We start from the raw sequence: 15,392 nt of genomic DNA, 5'->3' as shown, positions 1-15,392 counted from the left end.
AATCGTGGATCTGAATTCAATATAACGGTTTTCATTGGTCACTTAAAAACAGAAGCTACCGATCAATTTTATAGCAACCATTTTCTTAAAGGGAATTTAACGGCTATTATATGCGTAATGTTTTATGCAAAATATTAAAAACCACTATAATTGCCAAAATAATTATGTATAGATTTATATATATGGTAGTTTCGACTAATTAACAGTATATATATTTTGCATAATTGCGTGACTTATTTTCCATTTCAAATAAAGCAATCGTATACTAAACTTTATGATTAAGTGATGATATAAATTAGTTTGCTGTAATGACATTTCAAATAAAGCAATCGTATACTAAACTTTATGCATAACTTGTCATGTCTAATGAATTAAAAACTCGCATCGAACTCTTAACCAGAGGTTCTACAAAATTTACTTGAGCTGTATTGGATCATAAAAGTTAGAAGTTGGCATAAAGGAGACTTATTCAATGTCAACCTACATTACGAGAAAAATAGATTTGGAAAGGCATTCGCTGCCTTATATTATCATAGTCTAACCATCTTACTAGAATAAAGTGACTTGAGAAATATTTTTATTATTTATTTCACCATTATATAAAAAAATTAAATAAAGAATAAAGTAAAATTAATGACATAACTTAGATAATTAAAATAAAAGAAGACGTTTTTTTCAAGTCTAACAACCCAGATTATTTAAGATTGTATAACTTTCAAGATCCTTTCAACAACTGTCAATAACATTATTCCTCATGTGAACATATATTATGGATACACTCCACGGGAAAACTACTGTGATAAACAGAAGGTAACGAAGATGCGCGTTCGGATATCATAAAACAATCCCAAATATATTAACTCAAGTTTATGGATCCATAAGTGATCTATAGTTACTATGTCCTCATTCTGCTACTTTCTGCTGCCCTTACCTGAGAGAAATATGGATGTGCCTGCAGGGACAAACACCAAAATGACAGAAAAAAGTTAGTGCAAGCAGCTTGAAAATAAATAAACTAATTAATAAGGAAAAATGATAGATTGACATTCAAAATAATAACACTCAAATGACACATGGAGAAAGAGTGAGAAAAGAACTTTTGTACAAGGTTTATGATGTGTGATTTGACATGATTTTTATAATGAAAAAATGAGAAATAATGTGTGAAATGAGTGTAAAAGTGTCAATATATTTTCTCATTAGAAATATGCCAAAAACAATGGAATCATAATTTTTGTCCTCTTAATTTAATGTGGGTTTTTCAATTTGATCTAAATCTTTTAATCAATTCAGTATTGAGTTATTTTTGGTCACTACTTGTTTTCGTGACAACGTTTTGCTTGAATCTCACTTTGTCTTCCAACTTTTCAGAGGATGTTTTGGTGCTTGGATATGATTCATGATAGTGGTGAATGCGATAGAGAGAGATACAGGTAAAATATCTGGTCAATTATGATTAACTCCACAGTAGTGGTTGGATGTCTAAATGGTGAACAAAGATGCGACAGGGACATTTTAAAGGTTTCTGGTGGTTATTTGACAGCTTTGGATGTCGATTTGACATTCAAGTACAAATGATGAAACCTTTCTCCAGAATGTTGACAGTGAAAAATAACTTGCAAGGCCCCATCATATCGTAAACTTGGAGAAAAACTTTGGCAAGGAAAAAAAACAGAGGATGAAATTGAATAAAACATAAGACTAACAAAAACGTAGATTGAACTTAAATGACGAAACTTGTAAGTTTCTAAAAAATATAAATATTTGTTAAAGCAAATGATTTTAAAGTTAATGCAACGACATCAAGAAAATTACAAACTAAGGAGCTGTTTATCGTTACCATCGCTTCCTTAGCTGTTAGCCTGTCCTGGTGATCATATCGAAGAAGCTTATCAAGAAAATCAATTGCCTACATGCCATACAAGAATTTATTAAAATGCAGTCCACACTAAATCAGAAGGTTAACAATGTCAAATAGGAATATTGAAGACCCACCTCAGGAGACACAAGATGCTGATTATCTGCATTGATAAATTTAGACCACGGCTTTCGACTGTGTCTGCAATACAAAATTGCATTACATAATAAAATGTGTTCATTTATCTACCAAGAGAAAATAAAGTTAAAATAAAATCAGCACGCTTCCAAGGAGAGCTTGAAGAGGAAAATGATAAAATGATAAAGTCCCGTGGAAATCATTTATGATAAACAGTTAATGATAAATGTAGTTGGGGATACCTTCCAACAAGCGCATCAAGTTGAGGATCAAGTTCCAGATGATATTTATTAAGATACGCATTCAGTTCATCAGTCCCAAGCACCTACATATCACTAATAATTAAAAACAGTAACAATAAATATACCGATAACTTGAATACAGAAAGAAAAGTATATCTACAATGGCTTGTTAGGATCGGGAAACTTGGTTAAAAATTAATAATGCTAAACAATGGTCAATTATTTTATACTTTGTGAACCACATTTAATGGAGGACAAGATATCATAGCTTGGAACTAAAAATGATATTGCTGGGTACAACAACGACATCAAGGTAACCAAAAATTTACAAATAATTGTAAAGCACGACAAATGTAACCTTAGCTATTTTTACAAGCTGATCCTGGTTGTCATGGCCATAAAAGAAAGGTTCTTTGCGAAATATCTGCACAAAGTACAAGAAAAGAAATCATAACCAGAATTACAAAATTTTAATCATGTATGTTCAAATTTAGACCATCTGCATAAATGATGTCAAGAGTATCCCATATATGACAAGTTATTTGTAGTTATAATACTTACCATTCCAGCAAACATGCAGCCAAGGCTCCACATGTCTAATGAGTAGTCATATTCTTGCAGATCAACTAGAAGTTCAGGACCCTTGAAGTATCTGAGAAACAAAAACATAACACATGACAATTTTGGTCAATGACACTTAAAAAGAAATCACATGTTATACTTGCACTACACTCATAAAATATAAGCCTAGGAAAATTTAGATAATCATTTTTCTTGTCAAGTTTTAATGATAACAATGATTGATTATACAAAAATAAATTATAAGTGAAAAGAAAATCAAATAAGGGAGCCGTGATGTGTTTATATGAAGATCATTCGAAATGTACTTAAAGGAGTAAACTAGAATACCAGTAGACTGACATTAAACCCTCGGCAGATTTAACTTAGAAAACATGGTAGAATATGTACACCCGAAAACTTCAGAATTAAAGCCTGGGAAAAAAAGACCATAAAGCAATAAATTTGTCCATTCTGAAAAGGAAATGTTGTCTCAGGCCATATTGGTTTCAATTTTTGTCAAATACCAATACACCCCATTTTATTCATTCCTATGTCGCATCTGTTCTTTGAAACTCTGGTTTATTGCTCAGAGGATAGTACCTTGAAGCTACACGAACGTTATAGTCCTTTCCAGGATGATAAAATTCAGCAAGACCCCAATCAATCAAACGAAGTTTTCGTAACTCATGATCAATCATAACATTATGAGGCTTGACATCCCTGTGCATAACGCCTTGAGAGTGGCAGTAATCCAGGGCCTGCAATTCAACACTAAAGCATTCAGAAAACAAGAAAAGGTTCTCAATACACATTTGCTCAATTATTTAAAAATAATAAATTGGGTACATAAAAAATGATTATAGGGCTTATACACATCAACATATTGTATTCATGCACGGAGCCTTCTTTAAGATATGATACTCAAACACGGTTTAAGGAAAAACAATATGATGTTTATGGAGAGGACATAAAAAATGGCAGTATCAACTACCAATGATAATACAGGAGATTGAAGGAACATATCTCACCTTAAGGAGCTCATATATGTAATAGCGTATGTCATAATCAGTCAAGGTTGGGTACAGAACTTTAAAATCCGTGCTGTTGACATACTCAAATATCAAACTAGGAGTTTTGGAATGCTGATCTCTGACAATATCAAGAAGCTTGACAATATTTGGTCCTCCACAAATATTCTGAAGTATTTTTATCTCTCTTTTAATCTGGAAAAGGGTGTTGAAATACTCACAAAGTAAGAAAAAAAATCAAAAGAATTTGAAATGGCATATTATCAAACAAAATAAAGTTAAGAAAATATGAATTACTATTATATTAACAAAATTTAAAAATATTAACAACTCATTTGTCAATCCAAAGGAAAAGAGCTTACAAGTATACTATTAATTCCAACGCATCATAAGAAGGACTACTGATTTGGACAACGTAATCCTACTGATTCACAAAAATGGAATTTGCAAAACCGCATTGCAGGTGCAGCAGACCCACGTCATTCATATATATAGGATGAATCAATTGACGGGTGTGTGACCGTGTAAAGAATAAGTTGAGTCTGCCTTAATCCCTCCTCTGGATATTTTACAATGGCACTAGCCGTTTTGAACAAAATTCATCAAGCTTAGCTCAAATATTCACCTATAACCCTATACGGAGGGTCCACTGACTTGCAATATAACTAACCATTATCATATCAATGTTGCACATAATGTCATTATGCCTTCTATTTATTTGTTGATAGCGCATAGAAGTGTTTCTACATTTATAGTCTCTGTTAAAAACTAATTATATTATGTCGTGTTTAACATCTCATAATGAATTTTAAGGTTATAATACAACACTGACCTCATAAAAATGCTTGAGTGTGCGTGAATTTTTTTAGAGTAAAAACAGGTGCACTATGCAGCAGATTAGGAGAATAGTTCACATAAAGCAGCACTGGCTGGCTTAATTCATAGTGTGCAGGTACCCAAGTAAGGAGAAAAGCATGACAAACTAATAAAGGAGTACCTTTTTTTTCTTGACAGGTTTCAGAATCTTGATTATACAGCGCTCATTGCTATTAACATTAATGCCTTCAAAAACCTCACTATATTTCCCTCTGCCCACTTTTCGCACAACTTCATAATCATCTTGATCACTGAAATAAAAAATATGGCACATAAATAGAAATATTTTTTAAACTAAAAATTAAAGAAATTGGTCCAGGATGGGCAAGAAATCATCAAAGGGTTCCAATATCACCGATTCCATTTAAATGGAAAATAAACTAAAAAGGAAGCAATTAATACTCGCTCGGTAAAATTAAAAAAAGAAAAAAAATGTACGATATATTAAGGATACAGAGAACAAACTTGATCAATCAACTCTTCAGTACAAGGTGATTCTGGACCAGCTCAAGTGTCTGGTCCTACCACACAAAACCTAAGCAAGAGCATCAGATCCAATCAAAATCATATCAGTGCAACACAAACGGCTCAATTCCGCATCCATCAGTCGGTTAATACAAAATACTAGACACGATTGCCGAAGCCATTGGTACGAGGAACAATGAAACAAAAAAAAAAAGCAGCTGAGAAACCATCTACACAGTCTACAATCATACAATAAAATTCCCTTGATAGTGGAATGTTCCCTCTGAGATCAGAAACATTAACATAAAAATTAGGGTTCGGAACATTACCCCCACTGAAGGGTGAGGGACTCGTAGTCCCAATACTCTTTGGGACGAAGAGCATTGACATCGGCGTAGACGCGCGCCTTGGACATGGTTTGGCGCGTGGAATCTGAGATCCCGAGTTTTTGGCGAAAGGTTTTGGTGCGAGAGTGACGATGGTGTTAGTTTTAAAGGATTGGAAGATGCGCAGGGTAAGAGATTGAAGACAGGGGTGCGCAGTAGCGTAGCCTAGGCAGCAAGTAGCAGAGCAGTAGTTTTAATAGCGTGATTGATTATTCGTGCGCATATCTCTCATCTCATGGGCCCATCTCATCCTCTGTCTGTCTATCAACGCTTAGCAGCGAAGGTAATAAAGCTGCGTTTGGTCCTATGCTCTTTTTAAAATATATCCCCAACCAAGGATTCTTGCTTTGTGGGTCTACCTAAGAATCTATCCACGTGGCAATTACTGACTTGTCCCAAAAAATATCTGTTAGCAACCCAATTAGAATCACTCTCAAAGATTCTTTACTCTTTTCAGGATGATTTTTTTTCAAAATCCTTCAACGTGCCTATGCTTGCGATTTTTTGTCAACTGGCCCTCTAACTACACCCATGTTAAACTTCCATGACAGAATGGAATTTATTTAATATTAAGAGTGACAAAATATTGTCTGTGATAGCATCTCGGTTAATTTGCAGATATTTTTAGAATCACATTATTGACTGAAATAAAAATAATTAAGATTAGTTTATATTTATTTTCACTATATATATATATATATATATATATATATATATATATATATATATATATATATATATATATATATATATATATTCATAACTTTAATACAAGAGAAGTTTTAAATTTTAAGGTAATCTGAAGTTTAGAATATTTCTTTTACTATTTTTTTAAATACATTTTGTGAAAAATATGTTTTTTTTAGAGCTGTCAAAACAGGCTATCCAGCTCAGTCCGACCCGACATGACCCACCACGGGTTGGTTACTAGTGAGTCAATTCAACCCGATTCATTTATTATTGAGTCAAAAAAATTCAAATCCATCCCGACTCACCACGAATTAGTGGATAAACGGGTTAGCTCACTAGTTCACTTAATTATAATTCTTTTTAAATAAAACAAATTACAAACTTTCTATAATTCAAATTTAAACAAATTTCATTCCCAAATTTCACTATGAATATGGGTGTTTAATTAATTTTGAAAATAAAAAACTTAAATAATTTTTTCAAACAAAAAAAAATTAATATTTTTTATAAAATTAAAATTAAATTTTAATAAAATAAAATTAGATAGGTGGACTGGTGGGCCAATCCGACCCACCACGGATTTAATCCGCATGAACCGGATTTAAATAAATCAGGTTTTAACATAAAAAATACAATTTTTTCAAACTCAATCCAGCCTGAATCTTTTGTGAGTCGGATTGACCCGTACGTTGTAACCCATTTTCTGACTTCTTTTTTTCTTCATAAAGACCTTTTACTACAATAAATTGTTACTTTTATTAAGTTATTTGATATAATAAGTAATAAAAATCTGTGGTGAAAATCTCGTGTTATTTTTTTTCATTTCTAATAAACCTATATAGATATTTAGTAAACTAAACATATTTTCATTATGTAACCAAAGACTCTGCTTACCAATATCAAATTATCACAAATTATACATAAACATTCATACTTTTGAACTCTTTCTTACTGCTGCCCCCTTTAATTAGCCTCATTCAAATAGCCCCACTTTTAAACAATTCTTACTTTAAGTTGCTTAGTTTGCAAATTCCGATTATGAATGGGCTCTATCCAGAGAATAGGTGTATGCCCCTCTAGAGTAAGTGCTACCCTATCAAGGTGTAATAATCATATCATGTTCTTTTCAATATCTACAAACATCTGGGACTGATGATAAACAGCTTACACTTATAATTCCAAAAAACATGAAGAATATATCACAATTTTAATGAAAGAGGTATAGACATTCTTGGGTGTAACATTCCCTATTTATTTGAAGATAAGATTTTTCAAATTTAAATGGAAGACATGCAGTTCTCCCCGTTATAACACTTTTTAGTTAGTATGCATATTTCCAAGTTTCATCATTTAAAACTAAACTAGAACAACTTTTTTCCTTAGATATTTATAAAGTATTGGAACATCTTGCATTTATCCTCATTTGTCAAGAATGTGCAGGATCCCAAAAACTAAATACAGCGATTATATATACAAGCTCATCTTCCCCAAAAAGAATCTCCATCTGCTATTGACTAACAACTTGGTGGATCAAATCATAAAATGAAAAAAAAAAAAAACCATAGAAGGACGGGGATAGAAAAGAAAAAGGTAAGAGTTTTTTAATCGTTGTCAACATTGTCTCCATATTTAGGCTACTTCTTTAGGCTGAATCTGCTCAAAGTCAAAAAACTCAAACATGAGACGTCTCACGTCACGTTTTCCATAAACAAGATATGAAAGCCCATGAAGAGCTTGTTGAACAGCAGTTGTGGCTGGGTTTCTTTTTCTCCGGTTATTCTCATAAGTGTCTTGAATCTTTTCATCATATATAATATACCGGTGGAGAAGTTTGTTTCTCAAATATCTTCCACAATACTTATTCATAAGAAGGCCACGGTGCCTCTGTTGCAGCCACAACCCCGGAGCATCTAAATGCTTCGTCAATAATCTTTCAGCCATCACCAAATCCTTAAGAAAACCAGAAATAATAATTTCAAAATTATACATTATCCAATCAATGATCAGTAATTGTTAGATTGTAAATAGAAATTGTGATAAAATATGGTATATCCCGTTAATGAAATTAAACTAGTCTTTCCACAACTTCAGTCAAATCATCATCTGGATAGCAGACAGAATAGTAGTAGTACCTGTATCTTTTGGCCAATGTATTCTAATCTCTCGTAGCAAAATCGAGGATGCTCAAACTTGTACTTCGATGGATGCATGTAGCATAGCTGCAATTAGATAAGACAATCATCATCAGAACTTATAACAAAAGCCAGGGAACTTTCAAACTTCTGACCACCAACTTTGCATTTTGCACACCAGAGTCTAAGAACCAAATTGACTGAATAACTAAATACATCGACAATTTCCTATCTCCACTATTAATGTGCGTAGTGTTAGGGGGGTCCTAAGGAAACACATTGTTGCTATGAAGTGAGCAATGCAGTGATGAGAATACGGTAAAGTAAAGCAATACATAAAGCAGGTAAAAAAATGGTCTAGAGCAAGAATAATTAACTATCAGGAGTGTAGCCAGTCAAAATATTTCAGCTTCTTCTAACTTTACCTTCCTAATTTCCACATAAAAAACTAGAAACTATCAATAAATATTCAAGGTAAGACTTGTGCACAGACACATGCAAGCCCTAAAGCCCTACCCTTGAAAGTCAAGCCAGATATGTGCTTTTATATGTTGATACAACAAAAAGAAAAAAGGAATGAGAAAACAGAAGACCTACCTGCAAGCCAAGTCCAAGCTCTATGTTCCTGGCTTCAGTAATTTCTGGGATTCTGTCTGTTACTTCTAATGGATATCCAAGTACTTTCATAACATGGGGTCTGGTATCATAATCCCATATATTGCCCCTAAAACGATGCATCCCAGGGGGAACACAAGCTCTAAATAGCCTTGGATGTTCAAACAGAGCATCTGCAGGAGGCTGAATGAAGAACAGTCAACATCATTTCATCATTTAAAAATAAAGTATTCTATTGTAGATGAATTTCTAATGGAAATAGATGAATTAGGTTTTTGAGCATGACATATAGATCAGTGTGCACTAACTTTTCTAAGAAAAATAAATAAATACTTAGCAGAAGATATGAGCTGCTTGCCTTATATGCAACGATGTCTTGCCAGCTTAGCTTGCCTTCAAACTCAGCAGATACATAATCCACATCTGCAAGTTGTCTCCGCAATTTGGGCTGGCAGTCCTCAGCATCTGGATCCATTCCAAAGACTTCAAAAAGAACACGATACACTTCTGGCATACCAAAACAAAGATAGATAGCCCCAAACAAAGCCCAAAATACTGACCTGCCATAGAATAACAAATGTTAAAATGCAATGAACAATCCACTCCAGAAATAGGACAGATACCAACTTCATTGATTAAAATGGTTCTGTCATACATGAAAAACCGTAAAAATTAAATCATCCAGAAAGGTAAGGATCTATTTGATTCCTTTCCAACTTTTATTGTTTTAAAAATTGTTTTTTAAATTCCAGATGGCACCTAAGTGTACCAGGATTTACATCACTCCAGATTTGAGTCAGTCATTCTATTTGAAGCCAATACAACATCAATTTTTCACATTCAAATTCTCCATTCTTCAGCATCCCAAGTACATATACGATAGCACACATTGGATTTTTAAACATCACTCAAGAATATCATGAGAAGAAAACAGAGAGCTGTATTAACCAAGTAAAAGCAGATAACATTATAACCATAAAATCTGAGAAGAAACACGCATCTCAAACGTTAGCATAATAAAGCAATTCAGTTTGACCAGCCACATGAAAATGCTCATAGACCAACCATTCGGTCATTTTCAATTTTTATCTCATTGCCAAATTTGGACATATAGTAAGTAAACATAATTCTACATGCGGGATGGAACTTAGATGAAATATCAAAATTCCAGATTGGGAGTGACTGTTTAGCATTGAGAAAATATATATGTAGTGACAGCTTAAATAGTTTTTACATTAAGATCCAACCGCAAATCATGTTATACTAAGTTCGTTGACTTAATAACTATCTTAACAGATCATACAAGCCACAGTGTCTAATACCTATCTTAACAGATTAAAATTGGAGGTGCATACAGATTTAAACTCTTCAGTATTTACTATTACTAGCACCATTGCACTACCATAATTTGAAAGAAAACCCGAACTTAATGAGAACCAGGTTATCCAGTGAGTCAAAACCATATCACAAGAGACTAACAGTTATGACTTACTTCACAGGACCGTCCCTTTCCCTCTTCCTTATCTTATCCATGTCATCATACGTAAATATCAAATTCTGCAAGCTAGCGGCTTTAATCCACTGATCCAAGTTTCTCTTCCCTATCAACCCAAACACTCTCTCCCTCATTGGACCCGGCGACTCCCTCGGATACCTCTGCAAGAAAAACTCAGCCAGCGCCAACTCAAGCACGTACTGTCCCAGAAAAGACAACCTCGAATGCCCCGACCGCACGTGCCGCGCCTTCGTTCTCTCACATGAAGGGTGCTGAAACGCCAAGTACAGCAACGTGTCGAACTGTTTCGCGGGGTTATCGTCCCCGAGCGTTTCCGAGGGCTCGAGAGTGTACCCCAGAGCCTGCTTCGCTTCGAGCAAGTACTCGTCAATCCACAACCTATCCGCATTGTTGAGCCGCGACGAGGGCAAGCACGAACTCAACAAAGGGAACGACTTGAGAGAGAGTTGCGGGCTGTTGAGAAACCTTTCAGCTAATTTGTTATCGTCTATTGGAGGCCTTAGAATGAACCTTCTTGGGGGTCCCTTCTTTGTGGAAGTTGCTTTCTTTCGTGCCGCGAGCTCCTTGAGAAGTCGCTGGGGACTGCTCTCGGGGGAGCCCTGTTGTGGCTCTACGGCCACCGCCAGAATTCGGAAAGGGGAGGTTCGGGATTTGGAGTTTCTGATGAAAAGGTGAATCGGGAACGGAGAGAGGGAGGAGGAGAAAGAGTAATTGCATGGTTTTGGGGAGAGTAAAAAAGAAGAAGAAAGTTCCATTATCGGAGAGTGACTGTGGTGGGAAATGTTGTTTGGAAAAGGTGGGTTGCGAACATTAAGGTGGTTAATTTCTGGGTTTGTGTACAACCTTTGACACCATAGATGAGAGGGTTTAGGGGTTGGGATGGAGTCTTACAGTGTTGGATAAGGTGAAGCAGCAGCGTCGCGTCCCACACCCTTCGTTTAGCCGGATGCTTTCTTGGATATCTCAGATTTCAATTTTGTTTACATAGCCAAACGCTGCCGTATAGTATAGGGGCATGGATGGGCTTTTAATTTCTAAACGACACGTCGTTTATTATCAGAGTTGTGCATCAATGAAATTTTGATAAGGTGATTTTGTAAATTTAAGACAGACCTACAAAAGATAGATAATCACATTAGTTTTATCTGTTTACATACTATGTAACTAAATAATACAATTAAAAAACGTGCTGTAAGATTAAAAACTATTTTATATATAATAAATGATCTCAATATAAATATAATACTATGACATATTTTTGCTAACTTATTTTTGTTATTAATATATAACGATATAAAGCTATACTTTAGAATAATTGGTAGGATATTTTTTTTTTCTGAGATTACACTACAATTAAAATAAATTTAAACCTAATTTTAACTCATATTTATTATACGTTGAGTCCAATTTCTTAAACTTTAAACTCCGCAAAAATATCCACACAAACTAAACTTTTATCTGTTTCTAATATTTTGTATTTTGAATTCCAAAGGATTATTTGGTGCAAGAACGAATTACATTATTAATTTTCCATTGCCAGTGGGCGAATAAATCACTTAGTACAAAAGTGAGTTTTAATATTTTTTTCATTTGATGTAAATAATGTTAGATGGTCACTTATAAAAACTTAAAATCTCTATAGTGTAAAAAATTATTTGCTGGCAGTAAAAAATTGTTAAAGGATTTTTATTTGGTTTTCAAAAAATCGAAGTCTTTGGATTTTTTTCTATTACTTGATTATAAAGCATAGTATTGGGGATATATAAATCAAAACTAATTTAGGTTATACTAAACCAGCAATATTTAGTTTATAGTTTAACGAGATTTGTGAGTAAACAATTTCAATTCTATATCTGTACTGAGAAATTTATTTGCAAGATGATAATAGATTATCATTATTTTGAATTTAGGTGAAATTTTTAAAATACAGTGATTAGCATAAATATTAAATAATTTAGACGAAAAACAAAATGGAAATGTAAAGGGAAAAATCATCTATCTAAACTGAATTCAAGGATTTTCGTCGGTAAAAATGGGAAAATATGTTACAGAGACAAGTGAAACAAAAATCCTTAGACTTTAACATCTATCTAAATTTGTGTGACGATTGTAACAATAAATAACTTACTTTTTCTCTCAAACTAGAATGAGACTAGTGCGTACCCATGAGTTATTTTTTATTTTTTTAATTTGTATTTAAAAAATCAATATAATTATTATTATATTACATAAATAATTTATTTATGAAATTATATTTAGGTATTATAATTATATATTGTCATAAATATAATCTATAATTATATATTGTCATAAATATAATCTATAATTATATATTGTCATAAATATTTAGGTATGAACGTTGCAAAAGTTTATGGACTTTGCACAACTTTCTATTGCAATAAAATAATAATATTTTACAACACTGCAAAGGCATTACAACATTAATCGGACCCTTCTTGAGCATCATTCACAAAGAAGACAACTACGATTTCTGGTTCAAGAAACGATAATCCCTACATATCGATCTCATACATACCTTCAATGTTTCTATTGACTATAATGGTTTTACTATTCATAATTGCAGTTGCATCAGTCCTGTTTTCCTCGTGTCAAAGATCACAACGAAACCCTACCCCATTTTAGAACCATGTTTGGCTATATATATATATATATATATATATATATATATATAGATGATGAATGAAAAAAATGCAAAACATTGATGCCTCCCAAGGGACCACAGTGCCTTTAGATGTTGCTCTTATATGTATAAGACGATTAACAGAAATCACCATCTGAGCAGCACCTAAATAATTCAAAGAGAATTATATTATATGATTACAAACAAGCCCAAATCTATCAAAGCAAATGACATAAGATTTAGTATCTATACCTGATAGACAGACCCAAATCCACTACTTCGAAGCAAATTTCGAGGGTGGAAATTCTTGGTGGCTCTCCTCAATGTCTAGAAATCAAAGTAGCTAATTGTCCGAAGGTTCTCACTAATGCTTCGTCTGTCCTGTATACAAAAAGGAACTTCAATAGAAGCGTTACAGTGCTACGCTCTACATAAATATATTTCACATATGTTGTTATTAAAGTATTATTGTCCTTTCTTTTATATACCTGCTTGAATATTTGGGATTATCATCTTCATTACCTCAGAAGGTTCAATGTATTTCCCTTTGGAAAGTGCCAAGCACAAATAACAGAAGTATCATCATTATAAGTCAAGTATGTCGTAGGTATTTAGGTAACTCAAGTAGTAAATATTCTGCTTTGTATGTTATGGTTCCTTCAACTTACCATGTTGCTGACATGTTAGAGTTGTGTTCTCAATCACCTTTGCTGGCCCTTTAGTACGCCTCCAAAATATATTGAAATTCACAATATAACGTATCATCACCCGTTTTCTATTTTGCATAACAATGACTTGTAGGAATTTGAAAACATAAATACATAGCAGTCCTTACAACAGACAATTCAAGAAATACCTACAAAAACATTTCTCATTTCTAAATTACAGCAGACATATATGACATCAAAATTATTAAAATATATTCATTTAACACTAAAATAGGACTCCGTAGGTTAAATCATAATGTAGATATCAACTTATAAACATACGTATGAAATAAGTATCTTACCACAATTAATAGTGCACTTAACCTGTTCAAACAAAAGAAAGACAACATTAATTCAAAAATGCAGAAACAGAACAACAGAAACCAAAATATACAAAACACCAATACCAATTTCACAACCACGACGAAAAAATAAAACTTGATCAGCGACTCAACCAAAACCACAAACAATAGAAAAGGAATGAAAAAATAACACCATAGGAGGATAATGAAAAAGAAAAAAATACCTGAAAATGAAATATGACAAAGAAAAGTAAGGAATGGGAGTTGAAAGATCCATCTTTAGAGTTATTGATTTTTGTGTGCTTTGGCCCATTGACTGAAAGAATGCTATAATAAAAACATCAAGAAATGAAGCACATAAAACATATCAGCAAATCATATTTGAAAAAGAAAAACTTCTACTGTTCAGCATTGTACTGGCCCAGATTATAGATTCCATGCCAACTGCAAAAATGAAAAACTTAAATAATCCAAATATAGGGAAACCCAAACCTACCTTTTAACGGGAAACAGAAATATAGGTAAAAAAACTCTAACTGGACTTTCGGGAGAAGAAGAAGAAAGATTTAAAAGCAATTAACATTGAAAAGAAGAAACTTGTTCAAAAAGAATAGAAAAGAAAGGAAGAGTGACTGGTTTGAGAAAACGAATCAGGGCAGAGGCGGGATATTCAAACCAAACCAAACGTATGGGTATAATGGTAATTAACTAAACAAAAGTGAAATGACAAAAATGCCTAAAGGATGGACAACTGGCACATTTCAGATAGGGATAATTGGGTCTATTCCCTACCAATTTGTTATTTTAGTTTTTATATTAGATATTAGATTAGATTAGATATCAAAGTCTTCTTTTCGAAAACTTAACTATTTTTAGATTTGTATAATGAGAATGTTCACCTTGACCTTGACAATCTCAATTCTTTTAACCATTTTATAATGTTTCTTGAATTAATATATGTAGTAACTAAACTTTGTAAATTAAAAAAAAATTATGATCAGAAATTTGATATATTTTAATTTTTAAACTTTAAAATTAAATATATAGTCAATTCAATAATATTATTTTTTATATATAAAAAAATTAATATTGTTAAATTAAAATAACTGTATTTATTTATTTTTAAAATTTAAAAATTAAATGTATCAAGAATTATAAAAAAATATATAATTATAATTATATTTAACCAAGAATTAACCTGATTAAAATGAATGGTACAAAACTTAATCTTTCTC

At 32.8% G+C, this 15,392-nt stretch overlaps 2 protein-coding genes and 1 long non-coding RNA gene across 4 annotated transcripts; all 3 read right to left on the bottom strand.

Moving 5' to 3' along the window:
* Positions 1 to 860: 860 nt before the first annotated feature.
* Positions 861 to 5,812, bottom strand: CKA3 (Protein kinase superfamily protein). The gene is made up of 10 exons (XM_047308029.2): positions 5,498 to 5,812; positions 4,825 to 4,954; positions 3,828 to 4,022; positions 3,400 to 3,557; positions 2,800 to 2,890; positions 2,597 to 2,662; positions 2,239 to 2,321; positions 1,996 to 2,059; positions 1,841 to 1,909; positions 861 to 952 (listed from the first exon to the last, which is right to left on the bottom strand). Exons 1-10 carry the CDS (start codon positions 5,581 to 5,583, stop codon positions 896 to 898), a joined length of 999 nt encoding a protein of 332 aa, XP_047163985.1. The 5' UTR covers positions 5,584 to 5,812; the 3' UTR covers positions 861 to 895.
* Positions 5,813 to 7,606: 1,794 nt separating this feature from the next.
* Positions 7,607 to 11,488, bottom strand: LOC124833429 (Ribonuclease III family protein). Its single transcript, XM_047307919.2, has 5 exons — positions 10,484 to 11,488; positions 9,350 to 9,551; positions 8,974 to 9,174; positions 8,377 to 8,463; positions 7,607 to 8,194 (listed from the first exon to the last, which is right to left on the bottom strand). Exons 1-5 carry the CDS (start codon positions 11,260 to 11,262, stop codon positions 7,874 to 7,876), a joined length of 1,590 nt encoding a protein of 529 aa, XP_047163875.2. The 5' UTR covers positions 11,263 to 11,488; the 3' UTR covers positions 7,607 to 7,873.
* A 1,393-nt stretch (positions 11,489 to 12,881) lies between these two features.
* LOC148191971 (uncharacterized) lies at positions 12,882 to 14,784 on the bottom strand. Of its 2 annotated transcripts, XR_015782707.1 has the most exons (6): positions 14,654 to 14,784; positions 14,382 to 14,484; positions 14,158 to 14,179; positions 13,817 to 13,875; positions 13,401 to 13,693; positions 12,882 to 13,313 (listed from the first exon to the last, which is right to left on the bottom strand). It is a non-coding gene; the product is annotated as an uncharacterized LOC148191971 (long non-coding RNA). The 2 variants fall into 2 exon arrangements; XR_015782706.1 differs by having other exon boundaries at positions 13,401 to 13,875.
* Positions 14,785 to 15,392: the final 608 nt, after the last annotated feature.

The sequence above is a fragment of the Vigna umbellata genome, chromosome 10 (genome assembly GCF_029865625.1).
Source record: "Vigna umbellata cultivar VRB3 chromosome 10, Vumbellata_1.0, whole genome shotgun sequence".
Taxonomy (NCBI): Eukaryota; Viridiplantae; Streptophyta; class Magnoliopsida; order Fabales; family Fabaceae; genus Vigna; species Vigna umbellata.
Note: the sequence above shows the minus strand (reverse complement) of the source record. Positions and strands in the feature narration are given on the sequence as shown.